The sequence below is a fragment of the Monodelphis domestica genome, chromosome 1 (genome assembly GCF_027887165.1).
Source record: "Monodelphis domestica isolate mMonDom1 chromosome 1, mMonDom1.pri, whole genome shotgun sequence".
NCBI classification, from domain to species: domain Eukaryota; kingdom Metazoa; phylum Chordata; class Mammalia; order Didelphimorphia; family Didelphidae; genus Monodelphis; species Monodelphis domestica.
In genome coordinates, this window is record NC_077227.1 from 570,972,078 (window position 1) to 570,994,251 (window position 22,174).

At 37.7% G+C, this 22,174-nt stretch overlaps 1 protein-coding gene across 2 annotated transcripts in view; it reads right to left on the reverse strand.

The window, feature by feature from the left end:
* The window catches only part of ARHGAP25 (Rho GTPase activating protein 25), a 117,779-nt gene extending 96,621 nt beyond the window's left edge, over positions 1 to 21,158 (reverse strand). The window contains exon 1 of one of the 2 annotated variants that reach the window (XM_007476277.3): positions 20,420 to 21,158. In XM_007476277.3, the coding sequence (XP_007476339.1) occupies positions 20,420 to 20,480 (61 nt within the window). In that variant the 5' untranslated portion in view covers positions 20,481 to 21,158. Of the gene's footprint in view, positions 1 to 14,126; positions 15,231 to 20,419 lie in introns of those variants that run through there. The other variant, XM_007476279.3, reaches the window with a different exon arrangement.
* Positions 21,159 to 22,174: the final 1,016 nt, after the last annotated feature.

A 22,174-nucleotide genomic window follows, 5' to 3' on the forward strand; every position in this document is an offset into this window, starting at 1 on the left:
CAATTCCTCCCACAGATTGTTCTTTCTGTCATTCTCACTCTTTCACTTATTTTCAATCTATCCCTATTAACTCATTTTCATATATCCCCCATTCTGAAAAAAAAACTCCCCCTTGATCCTTCCATCCCCATCTATTATCCTATATTTCTTCTGCTCTTTGTGGATAAACTTCTTGTCTATAACAAATTCCTCCACTTTCTCTCCTCTCACTCTTAGCTCCCTATCTTCTGACCTCATCATTGCACCAAAACTGCTTTCTCCAAAATCACCAAATCCAATGGTCTTTTCTCAGGCCTCATTCTCCTTGACCTCTCTGCCACCTTTGACACTGATCACTCTCTCCTCCTTGATATTATGAGGTGCCAGTCTATGGGAAGTGTGGTTATAGACTAGGATTGGGGGAATAGGAAAAGAAAGTCAATAAGACCATGCAAAAGGCAAAGGAGCAAACACCATGTAGCTTTAAAGAAATCTGAGAGTAACTGAGACTAAAAGTATTCATTCAACAGTGGTCAGGCAGCATTTCTGATATACATAGAGGTTGTCTACTATTGAAATATAAGCTCCCTGAGGGCAAGGGCTGTGTTCTTGCTACATACTCAGTCCTGTGTTTAGCTTTCCAGTCACCCAGGCTTCACACCCTGAAAATTTTCCTTGACTCCTCATCCTCCCTCATCCCCATTTCCAATTTGTTATCAAATCTTGTTGATTATTATTCCATAACATTGCTCATCACTTTGATCCCTATTCTCAACTCATACAATAGCATCTCTAGTTCAAGCCCTTCTAGCCAGTTTCTTGACTGAATGATTACACTCTCCGGGCTTTAGATCTCATCTTGTATCAATTTATCCTCCACAGTTACCAAATTGATATTCCTAAAGCATGGGTGGGTCTGATCATGCCATTCCCCAGATCATAATCTCCAATAGCTCATTATTGCCTCTGGACAGCATAGAAAAAGCAGAGATATTACCTTGCCAACAAAGATTCATATTGTTAAAACTATGGTTTTTCCAATAGCAATGTATGGCAAGCTTTCAAATTGTGATGCTGGAGAAGACTTTGGAGATTCTCTTGGACAGCAAGGAAATCAAATCAGGCAATATTTAAAGAAATTAATTCAGACTCTTCACTGAAAACAAACACTGAAAGCAAACACTGAAGCTGAAGCTTAACTACTTTGAGAAGAGAGGATTACTCACCAGGATACTGCCCAGTGTTAAGAAAGAGTAAAGGCAACAGAAAAAGGCAATGAATGGCAGAGTAAGAGACAGATAATTTCCTGGAAACAATTAACGTGAACTTAATCAGACTTCAAGAGATAATGTAAGACAGAAGGACCTGGAGTGCTATGGCCCATGTGATCACAAAGAATCAGACATGACTGAACGAAAACAACTGTTAGATGTTTAAATGCCTTTACAACCTAGTGCCAGCCTACCTTTCCAAACAATAATCAAGTCTCCTTCACCCAATAAAGTAGAGTTAAATGTGGCTGCTTGCTCTTCCTTATACACAATATTCCATCTCCCTTCTCTTTGTACAGGCTATGTCTCATACCTGGAAAGGCACTCTATACCTACTGCCACCTCCTGGAATTGCTCTAGTTCAACTCCAAAGTTAACTACTTTCTTATTCACATCACTACTCCTCCTGCCCCTACCTACTAGTGTTCCCCCTACCAAAAAATTATTTTGCATTTACTTGGAATACATTTTATAATTGCTTATCTCATTGACATAGTTTCCCTCAAAATAACATAAGCTCCTCAAGGACAGGGATGGTTTCAGTTTTGTTTTTGCATCCTCTAATTATTAAGCACTCAACACCTGACACATAGCAGATGCTTAATAAATGCTTGTTGATTTATTGAATGGAAGAAGCCTACTCTGCAAGAGCATGGATGAAAATATTTTGCACTGGTCTGGTGATGATATAGCAATCCAAGTTTTCTTCCTCCCACAGAAGGAGCAAAGGAAGTGAATAGTGTGTCACAAGAGCTTGTTTTCAGAACCTCCTGAGACCTGGCAGAGCCCACAGATTGTCAGACTTTTTGTAGTAAAGCTTTACCAGTATTTTCTGAAATTGAAATCAAAAGGGGAACTGAATCAGCTGTTAACTGAGCTGGTTAAACAGCTGTAGAATTGACACAAAGATTGCACAAAGTTTAGTTCAGTTCAATACAATTCAATTCCAGAAATCTTTATTGAGTGCCTGCTGGTTTCTGTCAGCATTGGTTTGGGCCCTGGCAGCATGTCCTTCAAAATGAGAGATTAAACCTCTTGCCGTGTCTCTCTATTTATATTAAACATCATTAAACATATTGATGCTACTTGATGTCAGTCTTCAGCAGATTACTGAACAAAATCATCTACATCTGCCATTGATTTTAATGTAAAGAAGAAAACAATTTTATCTGAGGAGGTACTTTGAGATTTAATTTTAACATGGCTTAGTGGATACAGTGCAGGAGTTGGCATCAGATTTTTTTGTTACATGGGTTCAGATCCCCCTCCAATACTTAGCAGATAGGTTGCATGCTGGGAGTTAAGATGGCAGAGTAAAGAATGTTCCACTCCCCTGATCCCTCTACACACACAAAATAAAGAAAATAAATCACCTCAAAACAAAAGGAGGCAGGAGGAACACTTCTCCCTGAGGTAAGAGGAGAGAGTAGCCCAAGCAACACAGGTATCTCTGAGAACCAGCAGACCTCAGACCAGCCCAATATGCTACAACTCTGCCAGGGGCAATGAAGCTGCAGAATGGGAATTGAGCCTGAGTCACTCAGTACAGTTGTAGAAGGCAAAAAGGGCAGGAAATCTACAAACTCTCACATGGCAGCACAGTGCCTGAAGCAGCAAGGAGAAGAATGGGCTACTGACTGATCTATAGGAAATTATTCACTTCCCCACCATAGCAGAGAACCTAAGGCAGCAAATCCACAGCCTAAGCCATTCTGAAGAGGTAGCAAAGGCAGAGATGGCAGGAAACTGTGCACTCCCACAGGGCAGCAGAGTACCTGAGGCAGCAAAGCCCAGAGTAGGGGACCTGCACAGCCCAAGATACTCAGCAGGAGCAGAGAAATAGCATATTAGGGACCAGACCAGCCCACAAAACAGCAGGAGAACTAGTAGATGGGGAGCTTAATATAGCTAGATAAAACAGCTACAGCCTTTCCCAGAGAAAGTCAGGAGGACTACCTCCTCATCAGACACAATGTGAAAAACAAAGGCAGCCATACCTACTCCAAGTATCAGAGACGAGTACTCTGCAAGCTTGGAATAGTGCACTCTCTGCCCCAAAATCAAATAAGAACCTCAATAGATAGATAAAGTAATAGGGGTACACAGGGAATAGCTAGGAAAAAATGAGCAAAAAAAAAAATAACCTCAGAAACTTACATTAGTGATAAAGAAGACCAAAATACAAACTCAGAAGAGGACTACAATGGCAAAAAGGAAACATGTGAAGCCTCAAAGGAAAGTGTAAAATCATTCAAAGCCCCCAAAGAACCCCTGGAAGAACTTGAAAAGAAATTTTAGAACCAAATAATAAGAGAATGGACAGAAAAACTCAATAGCTAGAGGAAAACTTACTAAAGAAATCAACTTCCTAAAAAACTAGAATAGGACAAAAGGAAATGGAGGCATAAAAATACACTGAAGAAAAGAACTTTCTAAAGAATAGAATGGACCAAATGGAAATAGAAGCAAAAAAGAAAGAAAGAAAGAAAGAAAGAAAACAATCCACTGAAGAAAAGAACTTTCTAAAGAATAGAATGGACCAAATAGAAATAGAAGCAAAAAAAAAAGAAAGAAAGAAAGAAAGAAAACAATCCACTGAAGAGAACAACTCATCAAAGAGTAGGATTAGCTAAATAGAAAAAAGAAAGGCAAAAAACTTTCAAAAAAGAAAATAATCCCATAAAAATTAGAATTGGACAAATAGAAGCTAATGAATCTATAAGACATCAGGAAACAATAAGACAAAATCAAAAGAACAAAAAAATAGAATACCTCACTGGAAAAATGACCAACCTTTAAAAACATGTCGCATCTGGCATGGAAGGCTCAAATGCTTTTCCTGACTTCATCTTCTTAAATTCCATTACTTCTTCCTTCCATACATTTGTATGAAAGTAAGAGAGTCCAAATGTCATTACCTCACTATTGTTGTCAATGAAAATAGATCAGCACAAAAACAAATCTTTTCCATTCCACATATTTTGTTCTTCTAATTTAATCTATAAATGTTCTTAGAAGAGTCTGTTTTAACTGACTTTTTATGGCAAAACCTTCATACTTCATTTTCTCTGCAAATTCTTGTAGCTGTTTTATGAAACACTGCTTATTGCTATGTAATGTTTTATAGCTTTTTAATTATAATTGCTTTCATTTAAATCATTTGTCTAGAAATGACCCAGAGGTAAATAGTTACATACTGAGTATCTATAGGGGGTAAAGTGGTAAAACATTTAAACTAAGATTCTTGGAATATTAATTAATCTTCCAATTAATTCGGGGGGAACACATCAGGCTTAATTCTCCCCCTTTATCCTCTAGAAATGCTTGAGTAATCTTGGCAGCTCTTTTCTTAGGATCTACCTGATTCAGCCTTAGAGCATTAGAAGGAATCATTTTGACTTTCAGGCACAACGATGTATGTATGACCTGTCTGGTGATACAGAGGATAAACTTGCTCATTCACATGGTCTTTCAGTGCAGGGTTAGATATCTGCTCCTCTTCTCATGGGCTATGTCTCTTTGGGCTGTGAAAACCAGAAACTTCAACTTAAATTTGCTACTTCATTTTTTTACATTTTGCCTTGTGTGCAAAGACAGTGCAAACCAAGTGACCAGATGTACTTTCAATTCCCTTCCTACTAAAACGAGGCCTGTGTTTAGACTGGAGTTAGTGACACAGGAGGTGCTGGTTCTGACAATTCCCATTAAGATATCTCTTTTGGGGAGAAGGGTTTTTGTCAAGTTAAAAAAAAAAACATTTTAAATGAGAGACTTAGTAAATTATCTCTAAAGCACTTCCCAACTCTTAACAGCTTATTTTTCAGAGGTCCCTCCCAACTGTGCCACTCTAGGTTCTGGGTTCTATAGGCCCTTTCAGATCCAGAGGTTCATGTTCTAAGAGCTCTGTCATTCCGAGTTCTAAGATCCATTAGATAAGAAGTCCTCCCATTCTTTGTTTGTAATTTTGTGACTACTTTTGCACAATATGGATTTTGCTTTTTTTATTCAAACTGAACCCCTTAATAGTCTAAGCCTTTCCTCCAAACATGATAGAATTTGCTCTAATATTGGATATATCAGTAAAAAAAGATGAATTATTTATCCAAACCAATTTTCTAATTAGAGGTCAACTTTGAAGCATGACCAAGTTCATGAAGTAATTAGAAAGTTGGTTTCTTTCTTCCTGACTGGTAAAGACGCTTATCATGTAAGTATGTTTACTGCCAAGAATTGATGCATAGCTACATGGCAATTGATCCAAAACAAACCAGTGGAGACTAGTATTCCATTTCAAAAGAAAAATGTATATTTCCATTGTACATAAAGTCTTCAAAGATGTGAACTTCACCTTAGCAATAATATCCTGACCATAGCTACCCTGTTGCCCATAAAATACCATGGCATGCTTCCTTTGAACCTAGGAAAATGTTACCTGGCAACAACAACTTCCCCTCACTGATACCATATGATTGCATTTACAGCTGTCATTTGTAAGTAAGTGCTCCCCTGATTGAAAAAGCAGTAGTCTTGCACTGTGTTGGCAATGAGACTGTTTGGGAAATGAGGATGGGAAACAAACACACAGATCCTATGATTTTTTTTTTGTTTTGTTTTTATAAAAATTCATGAAAGCTGATGCAAAACACCTTTACAACAAAGAGAAAAGTAGCTGAAATCCAAACCCTAATGTTGTACATTGACTGCAGTCTGTGACATAGTCAGAAGCATCCTATTGGTGCTGTATCCATTGTCAATTCCATTAAAGTTTGCAGAGGGGATGACTGTACCTGAGATGTAGGTTTGGAAAGGTGGATATTTTCACTTTTGATACTCTTAGGAAGAAATAACTGACTTGGCAAATTGTCTTTTCTGTGCCTATGTACTATGAATGGACATTGATGCTGATTTTATTTTTGTTTAAAGATTTACAGACTAGAAACTGAAATAAACTATTTTAATGTGTCAAGAAAATTAATACTACTGTCTTCCTCTATTAATTATTTTCTTTGTTATCCAGTCATTTTCCAGTTGTGTTCAACTTTCGTGACCCTATTTGGGTTTTTCTTGGCAAAAATGCTGTTTCCTTCTCAAATTTACTTTACAGATGAAGAAACTGAGGCATACAGCTAGTGTCTGCAGCCAAATTTGAACTCAAGAAGATGAGACTATCCACTGTGCTACCAAACTATCCTAATTATTTCCTACTTATCCTGTATATAAATTATTTGCTTGTTTACATGTTGTTTCCTCCATTAGATTGTGAGCTCCTTGAGGGAAATGATTGTCTTTTGTCTCTCTTTATACCCCCAGTGTTTAGCATATTTCCTGACATGTAGTAGGTCCTTAAATAAATGTTTATTGATTGATTGATAACTGAACTTTTGCTCTAAGTCAGTGGTTCTCAGTACAGTCTAGGGAATCACTGAAAAGGTTCTGAGGCCCTTTAGAGGGGTCAAAAACTAGGTCAAAACGATTTTCATAATAAAATTAAGATATTTTAGTTTCTAATATGTAAATATTGATAGCTATAACATGCATAAACAAAAGTTCTTTGGGAGTCATTTCTAGTCTCGTGGCAAAAACATTTGAGAACCATTATTCTAAAACAAAGCTAACATTGGCTACCATTTTCTCTTTGTTTTGGCATGGTGATGAAATATGTGCTAAACTGATTCAGTTATTGGGCCTGTTTTTACATCAATAAAATTTCTTTAGGAAATAGGGATAGTCATAATCTGTCTATATTTTTATTAATTTTCTATTTTCTAACTTTGCTTAAATAGGTCAAATTTTAAATTGTGATATTACCCATAACCTAGATTCATCTTTATTCTTCCCTCTTAGGTTAGTCCCTAACCTGATACTAACTTTGATCTTCACTTTAACCAAATGTTGTTGTGACTATACCCATACAGCTGATTCTGAAATGACTATGCTTGAAATCAATCATTTCCTGTACATTAAGTTATATCAATTTAAATTCATATGGCCTCATTCAATTATCACTGTGTCTAGAGTCTAATAATTCCTCTTGAAAAAAATAGTCGGTCTCTAGAGAAACAAAATGCTATAATTTTGGAATCAAGGGCTATATACTGATAAAAGTTATTTGGGAAAAAGTAAAATGCATTCATAGATATTGTATTATTTTTTAAGGTCAAGGGGGAATAGAAGTTTAAAAATTCAAGACATTCCCCAAAAAAATATGTAGTTTTCAGAATTAAAAAATATAAATTATTAACAACCATATAAAAGTGTTCCAAATGGCCAATAATAAGGGGAGAGTAAATTAAAATAACTCCAACGTTTCACCTCACACTCTTAAAATTGATAGAGATGACAAAAAAATGGGAGTAGGTAAAGATAAAGTAAATTTATTCATATAAACTGTTAGTTGAGTTGGGAATTATTCCAACATGGTATCTACTTTTGCATAAAAGTGACCAAATTTATTGATGTTACCAAATATTAAATTATATATTGACTTAATTTTGGATCTTGTCAAATTCCCCATAAAATTTTTCTGTTTCTTCATCTTCCATAACAGATGTTGGCATATAAACTACAATTAAATTCATGCATGCAAGGCTTTTTGTTTACTCTCATTGTGAGTCTTGAAAGAGGAGTTGAAGATTTGTCTCATTAAATTATGTTGCTCTTTGTCTTTGTGCTTTCAAAGAAACCATTGAAGGGATCCCAAAGATCATCCTTTCATTAAGCTTCAATTTCTGGTTTCATTTTTAGTGATAATGTGTCCAATATGGAGATGGTTCAGTTCTTACAATAGTACATCAACTAACTGATCATTGAATTAAGATCATGCATTGAGAGTGCCAATAATTAAATTTTAAAGCTGTAGACAGTCTAGGAATGGTGTAGTTCTCAGCTTTCCAGCCCCTTTCCCATTACTCCAACATTATTTATGTGAAAACAGTGGGCCACACAAGAAGGGAGACATTTTGTATTTTTATAGTGGATCGCCATGACAGAAAACAAAACAAAATATTATCATGTAATGACCAGTCTTTTAGTAAATGGAACATAATTGTGCTAATTTAAACTCTAATAGATTGGTTGTTGTTTCAGTCATTTTCAACCCTTCATGACTACATTTAGGATTGGGGGGGGGGGGCGGCAAAGATACTAGAATAGTTTGTCACTTCCTTCTCCAGTACATTTTACACATAAGGAAACTGAGGCAAATGGAATTAAATGTCTTGCCCAGGATCATACAACTAGTCAATGTCTCAGGTCAGATTTGAACTCAGGAACATGAGTCTTCCTGACTTCAGGCCCAACCCTCTATTTATTGTGCTACCTAGCTGCTAGTTTAATAGCTTAAACAGTTCTAAAACTTTGGAGATATATATACACACATATATATATACATATATATAGTATCTCTGTAAACCACTGTATACTGTAAAAGCACACTGTAAACCTTAAGTTACTAAATAAATAAATGTTGGCTATTATTTATTACTTTTTCCATCTAAATACTTGCTGGAAAGGAATGAGCTGATTAATTTTTACTCCACATAGCAAAATGGGCCCTTTCATATAATTCTTAGACTTAAAAGGAATCTCAGAGGCCACTTAATTGACCTTATCTTACAGATGGGGAAACTGAGAGCCAGAGAGGTGACTTGCTCCCAAGGTTACAGAGATAAGGATCAAATAAGGATTTGAACTCCTGTCTTTAGACTACAGAGCCCATCTTCTTTCCACTAACCCACACTACCTCCCTATCATTTTCCTTTTCTCATCTCGTATTCTACAGCCATACATGTTCTAGCATTCTCTTCCATTTCATTTTGAGAAACTATAGATAAGATTAGAAGGATGTGATTCATTGTCAACTAGACAATTAAACCACCTGTAAGGATGATATTAGAAAATAAGTATTGTTTTATTAGTTTAGAGATAAGAAGAAAAATGGTTGGCTTGAGAAAAGAAGTGAAGTTTGAAGCAGAGCTGAGAGAGCATGTTAATTTCAGATGTGACCCGTATAACCATTTTTCTATGTCAATTACTCTTTCTGGCAATTGAGAATTGCTCTCTGGCAGTTGGCAGAGACACTCTCAGAGACTCTCAGGGCTGGGGGAGGCAACATCTTTGCCTCGCTCTCTGTCTGAAGGAAAGACGTGAAGGAGCTCAATGTTTTCCTTTCCCAACTTGGGAAACACTACTGAGTATCTATTGTGGTTTTTATATATTGTTTAACTCTGAGAAGACCAAAGAAAAACCTGGTCTTTGGTTTGGACTTTGAGTCTGTTAAGTCTGTTTAACTTGATTCTTGTTGAGATTCAACCAGCTAGCCTTTGCTATTTTATAATTTGAAGGCGAAGTTAAGATTTATAAGGCTAATAGCGGTAGTTTTTGTTTAGATAGTATAAATTTGGGTTAGTTAGATCAGGGAGGATTAGTGTAGCCTGTGAAACACAGGAGAAGTGGTTCCTTGTGGAACCTAGAAGTTTATTTGGGTGGATTTAGAATCCCTTAGAATTAGAAACCCTTTATTTATCCTTATATATTTCAATAAACATTTTATTTTTATAATAAGAGTCTCTAGCGTCCTTGTGCCTGGCCCTGAAGGGAAGTTCACATTTGAGCTTCACTTCATCACTGAGGATACTTTTGATTAACTCTCTCAAAAGTATCCAAACAGTTTGAACCTGATTGATGAGTTAAACAATTTTGAACCTATATTGGAACAGTTTTTCCATCTAAATATTTTATTTTTATAACTCACCAATTTATTTTTACAGTTTGGCAAGCTAAATAGGACAAAGAATGTGCCTGATTTTAAGGGTCCAGTTGTCAACTTAGGCAGTTGGAACTGTTTTCTCAGCAGGGGGTCTGTGGAAGCAGCTAGAGCTGAACTCTAGGGCAATACAAAAATCCATTTCCCAGTCAACTTGATACAAAGATTCTACTCTCAGAAAACCTGGTGAATAGCTACATAAAATCACCATGGGGTTTTCTCTGTTAGATATGACTTCTCTCATTTTCACTATTGTGCCAAAATATGTACAAAATGTACTTGTCTATGACTTTTTAATTCCAGTACTCTCACTGACACTACTACAACTAATTTCTTATGTCCCTGTGCTACTATTGTTTATCATGTGCTTTTACATGATGATCAACTCTTTGACAGTTGTGTTTAAACATTTAAAAGCAAGCATCAAGCAAGCTACTGCAAAGAGTGACCTAATGTTAAAAGTGAACTATCTAGAGACTAAACTAGATAGAATGCAAACTCAGTATGAGGAATTACTCAAGGCTAAAGGGACAATGGCAGAAACTAAAGAACATGAAGCAACTAAATTAGAGGGTGCAACTAAATCAGATAATGCAACTAAATTAAAAAATGGAAACTGAAACATGAGAAAGCAAACCAGTTCATATGTTTCCTCTAAGGGAGGTACCTCTAGTGTCCAAGAGAGTGGTATACTGAATCTCATGTGCCACAAAAAGTTTACACAGGCTGACATAGACAGTTTTAAGAAAAATACTCCGTCATATGAAGAAGAACCCATGGGTGTTGTAAAACAGTTCAAGCATTTAGTTAAGCTTTACAATCCTTCTTATGTGGATTTTGATATCCTTATGGATGAATTATTAACAAAAAGGAAGAAATAGCAGATTATTCAGTATATATACTAATAATAACCCCTAATTGCCGATTGGCCAACTCAGGGTCCTGGTTGGGAATATAACTCTTTTGCAGGGTACAGAGACTTACCTACAGCCAGGGAGGCAATAATTGAAACTATGAGGCAAAATTCCAGATGTCTAGGAACCTGGTCTAAATTTGAGTGCTCCACTTTCCTCGATAGAATTATTGACTGTGCAGAAAAATGGATTGGGTTGAATACTTTAACAGATGAAAATGTAAATCGTATTCTCAAGCAGTTTGTTAAAAATGCATGCTCTGTGGTCCAAAATTATTTTCAGAGTAACTGTCCAAATTGGTTTGACATGGGTCTTGATGAAATTAGAATTGCTAGCTATGTTTTCCAAGATGAGAAAGATAGACAATCAGAAGAGAAAATGATATAATTGATAATTTAACCAAAGAAATTAAGAGAGCTTAAACAAAAACTAAAATCCAATGAAGTGCCAGAAAAAAACAGTAGCTGGACTAAGAACTTATAGACAACCCAGAAATAATTACAACCCCAGACAATACAGACAAACCTCAAGGTGTTTTCTTTGTAACAGACCTATTAAACCACCCCAGGCTAATAAGAACTCTGCTCAACCTACTGATTAGCAAATGTTCATTGAGTTCCTACTGTGTGTTATATATGGGCTATTTGTGCCTGACCCCACTATGGTAGAGCCTTCTGAGCTCATAGGGGTCTGATCAGTCATAGTCAGACACTCTGTATGTTAACCCTGACATAATAATGTCATTTTGGTTCTCTTTTAAGATCAAAGGATAAAAACCAGTCAACTATGTGCCAATCACCAAAGAAGACACCAAAAAACCTAAGATACACCTTCTTGCCTCAAAGAAATTACAGTCTATTTGAAGAGAGAGAAAAAAGACCAAAAGCATAGAAAATATTTAAAATATAAGATTTATGTTTACAGTAACAAATATTATATAACAATTAACTGTGAATGAGTTTAACTATTATTAGCAATGCTAGGATCTATAACAACTCCAAGGGACTCATGATAAAAAAGACTCTCCAGCACCCTAGTAAGAACTGATGGATTCTAAATACAGATCAAAGCATACTATTCTTCACTTGATTTCCTCCATGAATTTTTCTCTATGTCTTGCTTCACTACATGACAAACATGGAAATGTGTATTATATGATAATACATGTGCAACCTATATCATATTACCTGCTGATTTGGGGAAGGGAGAGGAGTGAGGAGGAAGAGAAAATGGATTGCAAAATGTCAGAAAATCACTATTAAAAATTGTATGAAACTGTGGTATAATCGAACGTAATGGACTTCTCCATTAGGGGCGGTGTAATGTCCCTGAACAACTTGCAGGGATCCAGGAGAAAAAAACACCATTCATAAGCAAAGGATAAACTATGGGAGTGGAAACACCGAGAAAAAGCAACTGCCTGAATACAGAGGTTGAGGGGACATGACAGAGGATAGACTTTAAATGAACACTCTAATGCAAATACTATCAACAAAGCAATGGGTTCAAATCAAGAAAACATCTAATGCCCAGTGGACTTACGCGTCGGCTATGGGGGGTGGGGGGGAGGAAAAGAAAATGATCTATGTCTTTAACGAATAATGCTTGGAAATGATCAAATAAAATATATTTAAAAAAAAATAGAAAAAAAAATTGTATGAAAGCATAATCTGGAAGAAAATAATTCTTTTAAATAAGATTTATATATATATATACACACATATATATATATAAGCTTTAGGTAAAAAGAAGAGTTCATAATTAATAGTGCCTTAATGTTTGCAAAGCATTTTACATGTGTTTTCCGGATATCAGTTGTAATCCCGTGACTTAGATATTCTAATTAATCTCATTTTACTATTTGGAAAACAGTCTAAAAGAGGCCAGATGACTTGCCCATGTGATAAAGCAGGGCTATCTGGGACAGGATTCAAACTGAGATCTTTCTATTTCCAAATCCAGGATTCTAGTCAGTATTTCAGTTTAAAAAAACAGGAAAAAATTATACAATGCCTCATAAGATCAATTTCAAACTAACATTAGTCATTTTTATCATTATTATACTCTATTACAATACCACTTTTAGGTTTATAAAGTACTTCCAACACCTGAGAGGTTGGGAGGATGAATATTACAGGCCATATATGATCTAGGATTCAAAAGGAAAGATTGTTGGATTTGATTCTACTTCCAGACAAGTCTATTTTCTTTGCTTTCTCATTATTTCTCACAATTATTTCTCATGCTTTCTCACAAATGATATCTGGAGAATGATTAGTTCCTTAAAAAACTTACAGCTTGTTAGAGCATGAAGAAATCCCCCAGTTCACCTCATTCATTTTGCAGATAAAACCGAAGCCAAGAAAGTGAGAGTGGTTTGCTTATGGTCACACAGTAAAATAGTGGTCAATGGTTGAATTTAAAAGAAAAAAAAACCTAGTAACTCCCTTGTAATCCAATGTAGGATGGCCCTAGAAAGCTCCTACATATCTTTAAGCCTCAGGTAGTTGATGACCTAGCCAGTCATCAGTAACATCCAATACTCTCCACTGTTTCTGTTGTTGCTCAGTCATTTTTCGTTAGTGTCCAACTCTTTGTGACCTCATTTGGGGCTTTCTTTTTTTTTCCCTTTTTGGTTTTATTTTTAAATTTTTTTCCTATGGTCACATGTTTCTTATTATCTCCTCCCCTTTTCCCTCCCCCCTCCCAGAGTTGACAAGCAATTTCACTGGATTATATAAATTATCACTCAAAACCTATTTTCATATTATTCATTTTTGTAATGGAGTAATCTTTTAAAACCAAAACCCATTTGGGGTTTTCTTGGCAAAGATACTAGAGTGGTTTGCCATTTCCTTCTTTGGTTCATTTTACAGATGAGGAAACTGAGGCAAACAGGGATAAGTGCCTTGCCCAGAGTCACCTGGTCAGTAATTGCCTGAGGCCAGATTTGAACTCAGTAAGATGAGTTTCCTTGACTTCAGACCTGACCCTCTTTCCACTGTGCCACCTAGCTGTCCCGCTTTCCACCATTAAAGCATCGCTCCTGGTATCAGCAAACTTGCATTCTCTGCATTGCCATCAACCCCTCTACACACCTCAAAGCATTAGGGGAAGGCAGAAAAGGGTATTTTATCCCAGAGAGGAGGGAAAAGGACAAAACTGACAATATCCCTGGGAGCTCCAGGCCCTCCCTACCTTCCTCTCCAGAGAGCTGCCAAGCTCATCTCTGATTCTCCTTCCCAGGAGCATTTTGGTAAGTAATCCTGAAATAACAAGATCTTTTTGGAATGGAATTCCAGCCACCAGGACAGGGACAGCCGGGTATTTTGCTGTGGATGCATACAGAGACTTGGCTGGGCCTCTGCAATTACAGAATATAGGTCAGCCCTTGATTCTATGAATTATTAGTAGGTGGTTTGTTTGGAGAATGGGGGAAGGGGAAGTTATTGGGTAATTTGGGTTTTTTTTTAAACAACACAGGCTCATTTTCTCTCTCACTGTCTCCTCGGAGGTGAGCTCTCTGTCATAGACTATGAAACCATTTCCTGTTGCTGAAGGGAAGCAATTCAATGGGGGATGTGGAAGGGTGTTAGAAACTTCTCCAGCTATGCTTCTCAAGGGATTCTTCATGAAAGATGTTACCCGAGACCAGTTCTCTCCTTCCACATCACTACTTATAGCAATTATGTCTTTGAATAACACATTGTGGAAGGCAACGTGGAAGCCTATTGGAAATATTTCTGCTGGAAGCATAGATTAGGAGAGGGACCACACTGTGATTTCTGTGGCCTGGGGAGCTCCTCAGATGACAAATCTTCTACCAATGTAGGCCAGCACCTTCTCTGCAACTGGGAGTTTTATTTTATTTTTTAAACCCTTACCTTCTGTCTTTGTATCAAATCTAAGGTAGAACAGCGACAAGGATTAGGCAGTGGAGGTTAAGTGATTTGTCCAGAGTCACACAGCTAGGAAGTCTCTGTGGTCAGATTTGAACCCAGGAACTTTCAACTCCTAGAACTCCAGGCCTGGTGCACCCTCCACTATGCTACCTGGCTGCCCTGACTTATAGTTTTAGAAAGATACCCAAAGCACGAATGGGATATGCCTAGGTTACATAACCAGCATGTCTCAGAAGTAGAAAGGGAAAGCTGGGTGATTCAATGGATTGAGAGTCAAGTCTAGAGATGGGAGATCCTGGGTTCAAATCTGACCTCAGATACTTCTAGCTGTGTGACCCTGGGAAGTCACTTAACTTCCATTGCCTAGCCCTTTCCACTCTTCTGCCTTGGAACCAATATATACCATTGATTCTAAAATGGAAGGTAAAGGTTAAAAAAAAGTGAGATCCTTTATTTTTACCTTTTTAAAAGTAAAGAATATCAACCATTCTCACAGCTAGATAATTCATTTGCCTCTGATCTACCATAACATGGCTACAGCTTTTCTCAGCATCTCTCATAATCATTTATTGAAGCCTAAGTATTGCACAGTGTCCACTTGCCAACCAAGGAAATGGGAATTCTCTGGTTCTAGTAGCCATCATGCATGTCTGAGCTTAAAGGTGGAAGAGAAGCAAAGCTTTGAGGAGTTCCTCATTGTCTTCAGAAACACTCTACTAATCACCTGTGGGTTTTCTTCATTCTGAGAGGGGGAAGTCACAATCTGAGACGGATGTGAGCACATCTTCCAAGTTCTTTATTCCGAACACATCAACACAAATATTGTCAACTTTCTGTAGGGACAACAGCCAGTTCTGTGCTGATAGGAAGACAGTAGTGACCGGCTCAGACCCACTCTTATCCTTTTGCTTTTACTTATTCTTATTCATTTGAAACTCCCAGGCTGATCTGCACAGACCCAGGATAGTGACCAGGGACTGGAGGTTTAAAGGAATGTGAGCACACACAGAGAAGCAAATAGGAGTCTAAGGAGGAAGTGTATGTAGGGACTAAGAGGATATAAGAAGAGAGTCTGGGGCAGCTAAATAGCAGAGTAGAAAAAGCACCCAGCCTGGAGTCAGGAAGACTCACCTTGAATTTAAATCTGGCCTCAGACACTTACTAGTTATGTGATCCTAAGCAAGTCACTTAATCCTGTTTGCCTCAGTTTCCTCATGTGTAAAATGAACTGGAGGATGAAATGCTGATCCACTCCAATATCTCTGTATTGAAAAGCCTAAATGGGGTCAGGAAGACCCAGACACAACTGAAAAATGAACTGTCTGAGGTTAAGGAGTAAAGTCAAAGGAAGGAGACTGATGTGCTGATGGGGTGTTAGCTAGGTTACCCTGAGATAGTTAAGCTTTGCCATATTTAGTCCCCAAACCTTAAAATGACTTAAAAATACTTCAAGATTTCTTCCCTTTTTTTCTCTTCTGTTTTCTGAGCTCTGGGTCACCTACAGCCCCTTCAATGAGAAACTATTGTTTTAAGAACCCTGGTGCCTGTAATAAAAAACATCCCAGGGTCTGGAGGCAAAGGCCTGGGTTTGAGTCTATCTATATAATCATGGGCATGTCATTCCATTTATCTGCTCCTCAATCTCCTCATCTGTAAAATGAGAGGAGTGGGCCTGATAAGTGTGAGGCTGAGCTAATGTCCACACTTAAGTTTGGGAGTAAAGAAGGACCACCAGGTTGCCCAAGGAGGGGCAAATCAGCCCAGGCCAGAAACAGAATAGGTCAAAGCTACTCTGCCTATGAGCAGTGGGATCATGTCTATGGCTAGCCCTTGTAGCCTGAGCAAATGGGGGGAAGTCTTAAATAAAATAGCATAAAATAAAAGGGAATGGCTAAATAAATTGTGGCAGATGGTTGTGATAGAATACTACTGAGCTGTAAGAAATGACAAGCAGGTTAATTTTTATAAAATATGGAAAGACCTACATGAAATTATGAAGAGTAAATGAGCAGAACCAAGAGAACATTATACATAGTAACAGAAATATTGTTGGAAGAATGACTTCTATGTGTCCATCTTCAGAGAAAAAACTGATAAATAGAAAGAAGCAAGACATAATTTATATATATGTGCATATATATATACATATATATATATCTTTTTGTCAAATGATGCCTTTTTGGGTGAAAGGAAGGGAGGGGAGGAGGGACCTGGAAATGTTAATGTAGCACACAAATTAATTAACTAATTAAATTTTTTAAAAATATAATAAAATAAAAGGATGGAATAAACAAATAAATGTAAAACAGATAATCACCTGCCAGCACCAAAAGGGGGAAAGGAAGGGAGAGGGAGATAAGTTCAATCATATAATTTGGGAAAACTTGTGTGGAAATTTGTTATGACGTGTAATTAGTAATAAATAATTTTTTTATAAAGGATGGAGGTAGACAAGATGGTTTTGAAAGGCTCTTCCACTCTATCTTAGGATATTATCTGATATTTATGAAATTCCTGAGCTATTTCAAAGAGACTTATTTAGTGTTCATGTTTACTCAATCCTCTTCACAAAATCATTCAATATACAGATGACCACCACAATTCAGGTCCAAATCAAAGAGAAATAACTCTTCCTTATCTACTTCATCCTCCTACTTCCTACTCACCACAAGTGACCTCCAAGGCCCCATCCTTAGGGCTCTCCATTAACAATCTCCTTCACTCCTATAATTTCACATCTCACACCTCTACAACTGACTCCCAAATCCAAAGTCCTATTCCCAGAATCCTTTCCAGAACTCCAGTCCCATATTTCCAAATACCAGATGAAGAATTCCACTTAAATGTCCTACAAGCATCTCAAACCTCAAATGCTTAAAATGGAACTCATCATCCCCCATTCCACCAAAAAAAAAGAAAAAGCTTTTATGATTCCTCTTAATTATATTTTTATTTTTGTTCATGGTACAAACATAGTTCCTGTTACCCGGGCTTGAAACTTTAGGGTCATCTTTGACCTTGCCCTCTATCCCAAACTTTCCTCTGATTCTTAGCCCATCTAGACAACTGCCTAGTAGCACTGATTCTACTCCCCAAATTTTTAATCAATTTAATCATCTTATTTCCATTCCCCAAACAACTACACTTGTTCAGGCCCTCTTTGTGGATATCATTTTTCTGACTCTTCAAGACCCATGGCTCTCCATGAGGTTTTCTTGGCAAGAATACTGGAGTGCCTTGCCTTTTCCTTCTCGAGGGGATCCACTCCAATGTCCTTACTCACTGCATTCTCTGCCCTCTCCTCTTCATCCTTCATGCTGCTTCCAGAGTATTCTTTCTAACACGTTTTAGTCACTTTATTCCTCCAATCAAATTGAATTTTTTTCGTACCAAACCTAGATTAGGGAATTCCAAATAAGAAAATTTGCCTTGCCAGTGCAGAGAGAGTGCAAATTATCATCTTGGCGCTGAGAGAATGGGTAACTTGATTAAGCATACAACTAGTATGTGTTCATGAACTCAGGAAGGACTTCAGCCTGGGCCTTCCTGACTCCAAGGCCTGCTCCCTGCCTACCATGCTGAGTCTCTCTGCATTATCTACTTAAAAAATAGACATCAATTCCTTATCCTTGTCTTCAGGGTCCTCCACAATAGGGTTCTAATTTACCGTCCCAGGACTGTGTCATATTACAGCCCTTCACGTATTCTACGTGCCAACAAATCTAATCTACTTTCCATCTCAGTTTCCTCATCTGTAAAATGAAGGGGCTAGACTAGAAGATGAACTCGAAAGTTCCTTCCAGATCCAAATGTAGAATTCTTCAGCCCTGTTGTCCTCTATCTGATGCCTCTGCTCCCCCCATCCTCCACGTGTGGAATTAAAAAGATTGTCCTCATCTCTGCCTACTGAAAACCTTCCATTAAAGACTTTTTGACATGGATAGACAGATTTGGTTACTATCTCTTCCATGAAGCCTTCCTTAATCCTCCTAGCTAAAGGTAATCTGAGAAATCTGAGGAGGAAGAGTATGTCTGTATGTCTCCCTTGCACATATCATCTTAATAGCTAGCATTTATAGAACACTATTTAAGGTTTAGAGTGAAAATCTCAATTTTGCTTCATTGCACAGCTATTTAGTAACAAATAACTTCCCTCTTATTGGAATATAGGCACCTATACTTATATAATATAATATAATATATCTTATTACATCTTTTAATTCTTGCAATGCTTTGCACATAGTAGGCACTTAATAAATGATTTATTGAATTGAATTGAATTGAATGAGGTAAAAACCTCAGAAAAGTCATGAGATAGGTTTTCAGAGGAGATATATCTATCTATCTATCTATCTATCTATCTATATATATATATATATATATATATATATATATCTGTATGAATGTGTCTGACTATTCAGGAATCCTCTCTATCAGGAAGCCTCTCTGTATTTATTTAGTAGCCTCAATTCAAAACACAGGGCCTAGGTGTGCCAGGAACACTGTGAATATTTCTATTTATTCATGAGATGACTACATTTAGAGCTTATCTACCTAGATTCAAGCTTGAAGAACCTTAAAACAGAGCACAGAGAATGTCAGCGCTGGAAAAGAATGCAGAATATGGGATACAAAATATCTAAATTGAAAAAGTTTAGAATGGATTTTAGACTATCTATTATACAAAAGTACTTAGAATGTAAAACATAGCTAGAAGGAACCTTACAATATATAGAATGGTGGAGCTGAAAGGGACTTTACTAATCATTTATCTGGTCCAAGCATTCTTATTTGGGCATTTCTGAATTTGTTTTGATTCCTGGATAATTACATCTCAACATTATTGATTTCCTTTGAAACCCTCTATTATTTTGTTTACTTAAAAACACTATTCTAGAGGCAGCAGGGTGGCTCAGTGGATTGAGGCCTAGAGACAGGAGGTCCTGGGTTCAAATGTGACCTCAGATACTTTTTAGCTGTGTGACCCTGGGCAAGTTACTTACTCTGCATTGCCTAGTCCTCTGCCTTAAAACCAATACACAATATTGATTGTAAAATGAAAGGCAAAGGTTTAAAATTTAAAAATTTAAAAAAAAGCAATATTCTGGGAAGGGGTCTACAGACCTCAAAGACTGATAAAAGGAGGCCATGCCACCAAAAAAAAAAAAGTTAAGCACACCTGAGCTAAATTTAAGTCCCTTGTTTTACAGATAAGGAAAACTGAGGTTGGTGACTTGGGTGCCTAATGATAGCTGGGTGTGTGTTGTGTAAATGTGTTTATTCATTAATCTTTGCCTTACAGGGCACTTCACAGACAGATTGTCCATCGAATGAATGATAGGAACAACTCCCCTTTACACCAGTCTTGGGAGGTCAGACCACTTGTTTTTTACTCAACCAGGGGCCTACCAGAGACAAGGAACCTCTGCAGGTAGGTGAACTTTAATGCAAATTTCCTCCTAAACCCAGCCTGACTCTTTTTTTTTTTAAGGAAGCTGCTCATTCTCTCTCTGCTGACCCACATACAGACTGGGAGGTGAGGAGTCCTAAGGTAAGAAGCACAAAAGAGACACAAGAGACCCACCATACCTATTTTCCCAGCCTCTGCTCTCAAGTGGAACTCCCAATTCCTCGGCAACTTCAGAGACATTTTTCTTGCCTGGTCTGGGATGGAAGCAGTTGGGTGTCTCTGGGGGGCTGTCTTGCTTTCTATGGAAGCTCTCACTGGACCCTCGCCTGCTCTTCAGTTTGCATGAAGAAAGCCACCAGTCTTGGACTTGTCGAGGACTTGCCAGATGGCTTCCTCCTTTTCGAGCATTTGGGAAGCACCTCGGAGAAAGCACCTTCCTTGGGCTCCGGCCTTGGGCTCTAAAAAGCCCTCCCCAAGGCGCTGGTTTCTCTTTTAGGTCTCTTGGGCAAGTACCCCACTGAAGGCGTCACTGAAACCATGTGTGACCAAATGACTTGGGTGCTGAATCTCAGACTTCATTGAGAGACGATGATAAGCTACGGACGACCTTGCTCTCTTTCTCTCTCTTTTTTTTTTCCTTTCTCTTTAAGCCTCTGCTTCCGTGCCTTGGAGGAAGTGGGTAGCCACTCCGGGTGGATGATGCATTATGAGAATACATTTTTTTTTTCTTGAGAAAATGGCTCCTGGATATGTTTGAAAAAACAAAACACCCACTCGTGACATATTGCTATGAGTTTGATTTTTAAAAACGTAAATTATTTCTTACTCCTACCTTTTGTCAGGAGGACAAGCCTGTGTTGATAGGCACCCTTTGAGCCAGAATTAGGGGTTCCCAAAGGAGCTAGTTATAAAGGCAGCCTGAGTCACTACATCGTTTTGGAAATCTCACCTCCCTGTCATCATTGGTTTTCTCAAAGCTCCTATGGTTTGCCAAGGCCTATTAAATCAGGCCAGTTTCTCCAGATAACATTGAGATAGAATGAAAAGAGCACTGGATTTTAGAGTGGTAATTAAGGTGAGGTGAATGGGGCTCTGACACAGGGACTCAAAGTCTAGAGGACTTGCACTCCTCTTGTAGGTAGAAACAAATGAGCTTGACATCTAGTTAGCAAGATTAATTTAAGGAGGAAGCCTTCAGATGGCTGCTTCCTCCCCCTGGGGGAAGTTCCCATGCCCAGCCTAGGTGTGCTCTCATCCCTAATGGAGGACTCCCCAGAACTTGCCTCAGGTGATCCTAAAATCCATGAATCCTACCCATAGGTCCTTGTGACCTGAAGTTCAAGTCTCTTATCCCCTACTATTCTAGCTCAGTTGAATTTGTCTTAAATGTTGGTTAAGAGGCACCATTTGGTTTTCTTGTCTGGGCTATATTTCGTGGCATTTGCCTAGATATTAAAATAGTGCTTGCTAAAGGGCTCTTCTTAATATAGAAAGTGGATCATATTAAGTGGGTCTAAATCCTAAGCCCACTATCTATGTAACCTTTGATAAGTCATTTCATTTCAGGTCTCAGTTACCTTATCTGTAAAATGAGGTGTTACACTGGACCAGAAGTTCTTAAATTTTTTGATGGGACTGCTTCCTTTAGCAGTCTGGTGAAGCCCACAGACCCCTTTCTCAGAATACTGTTTTTAAATGCATGCAACAAAGTACATAAGATTAGGAAGGAAACCAATTACGTTGAAATACAATGATCACATTTTTAAAAAGAAAAAAGCTCAAGGATCCTAGATTAAGAACACCAGAATTTGACAATCTCTAAAATGCTTTCCACCTCAAGGTCCTCTGATTCACCTCTGCTCAACAATTTTTTTAAAATTCAATTTTGATTTTCTAAACCCTCTCCTCCTTCCCCCTCCCTATCCATTAAGAAA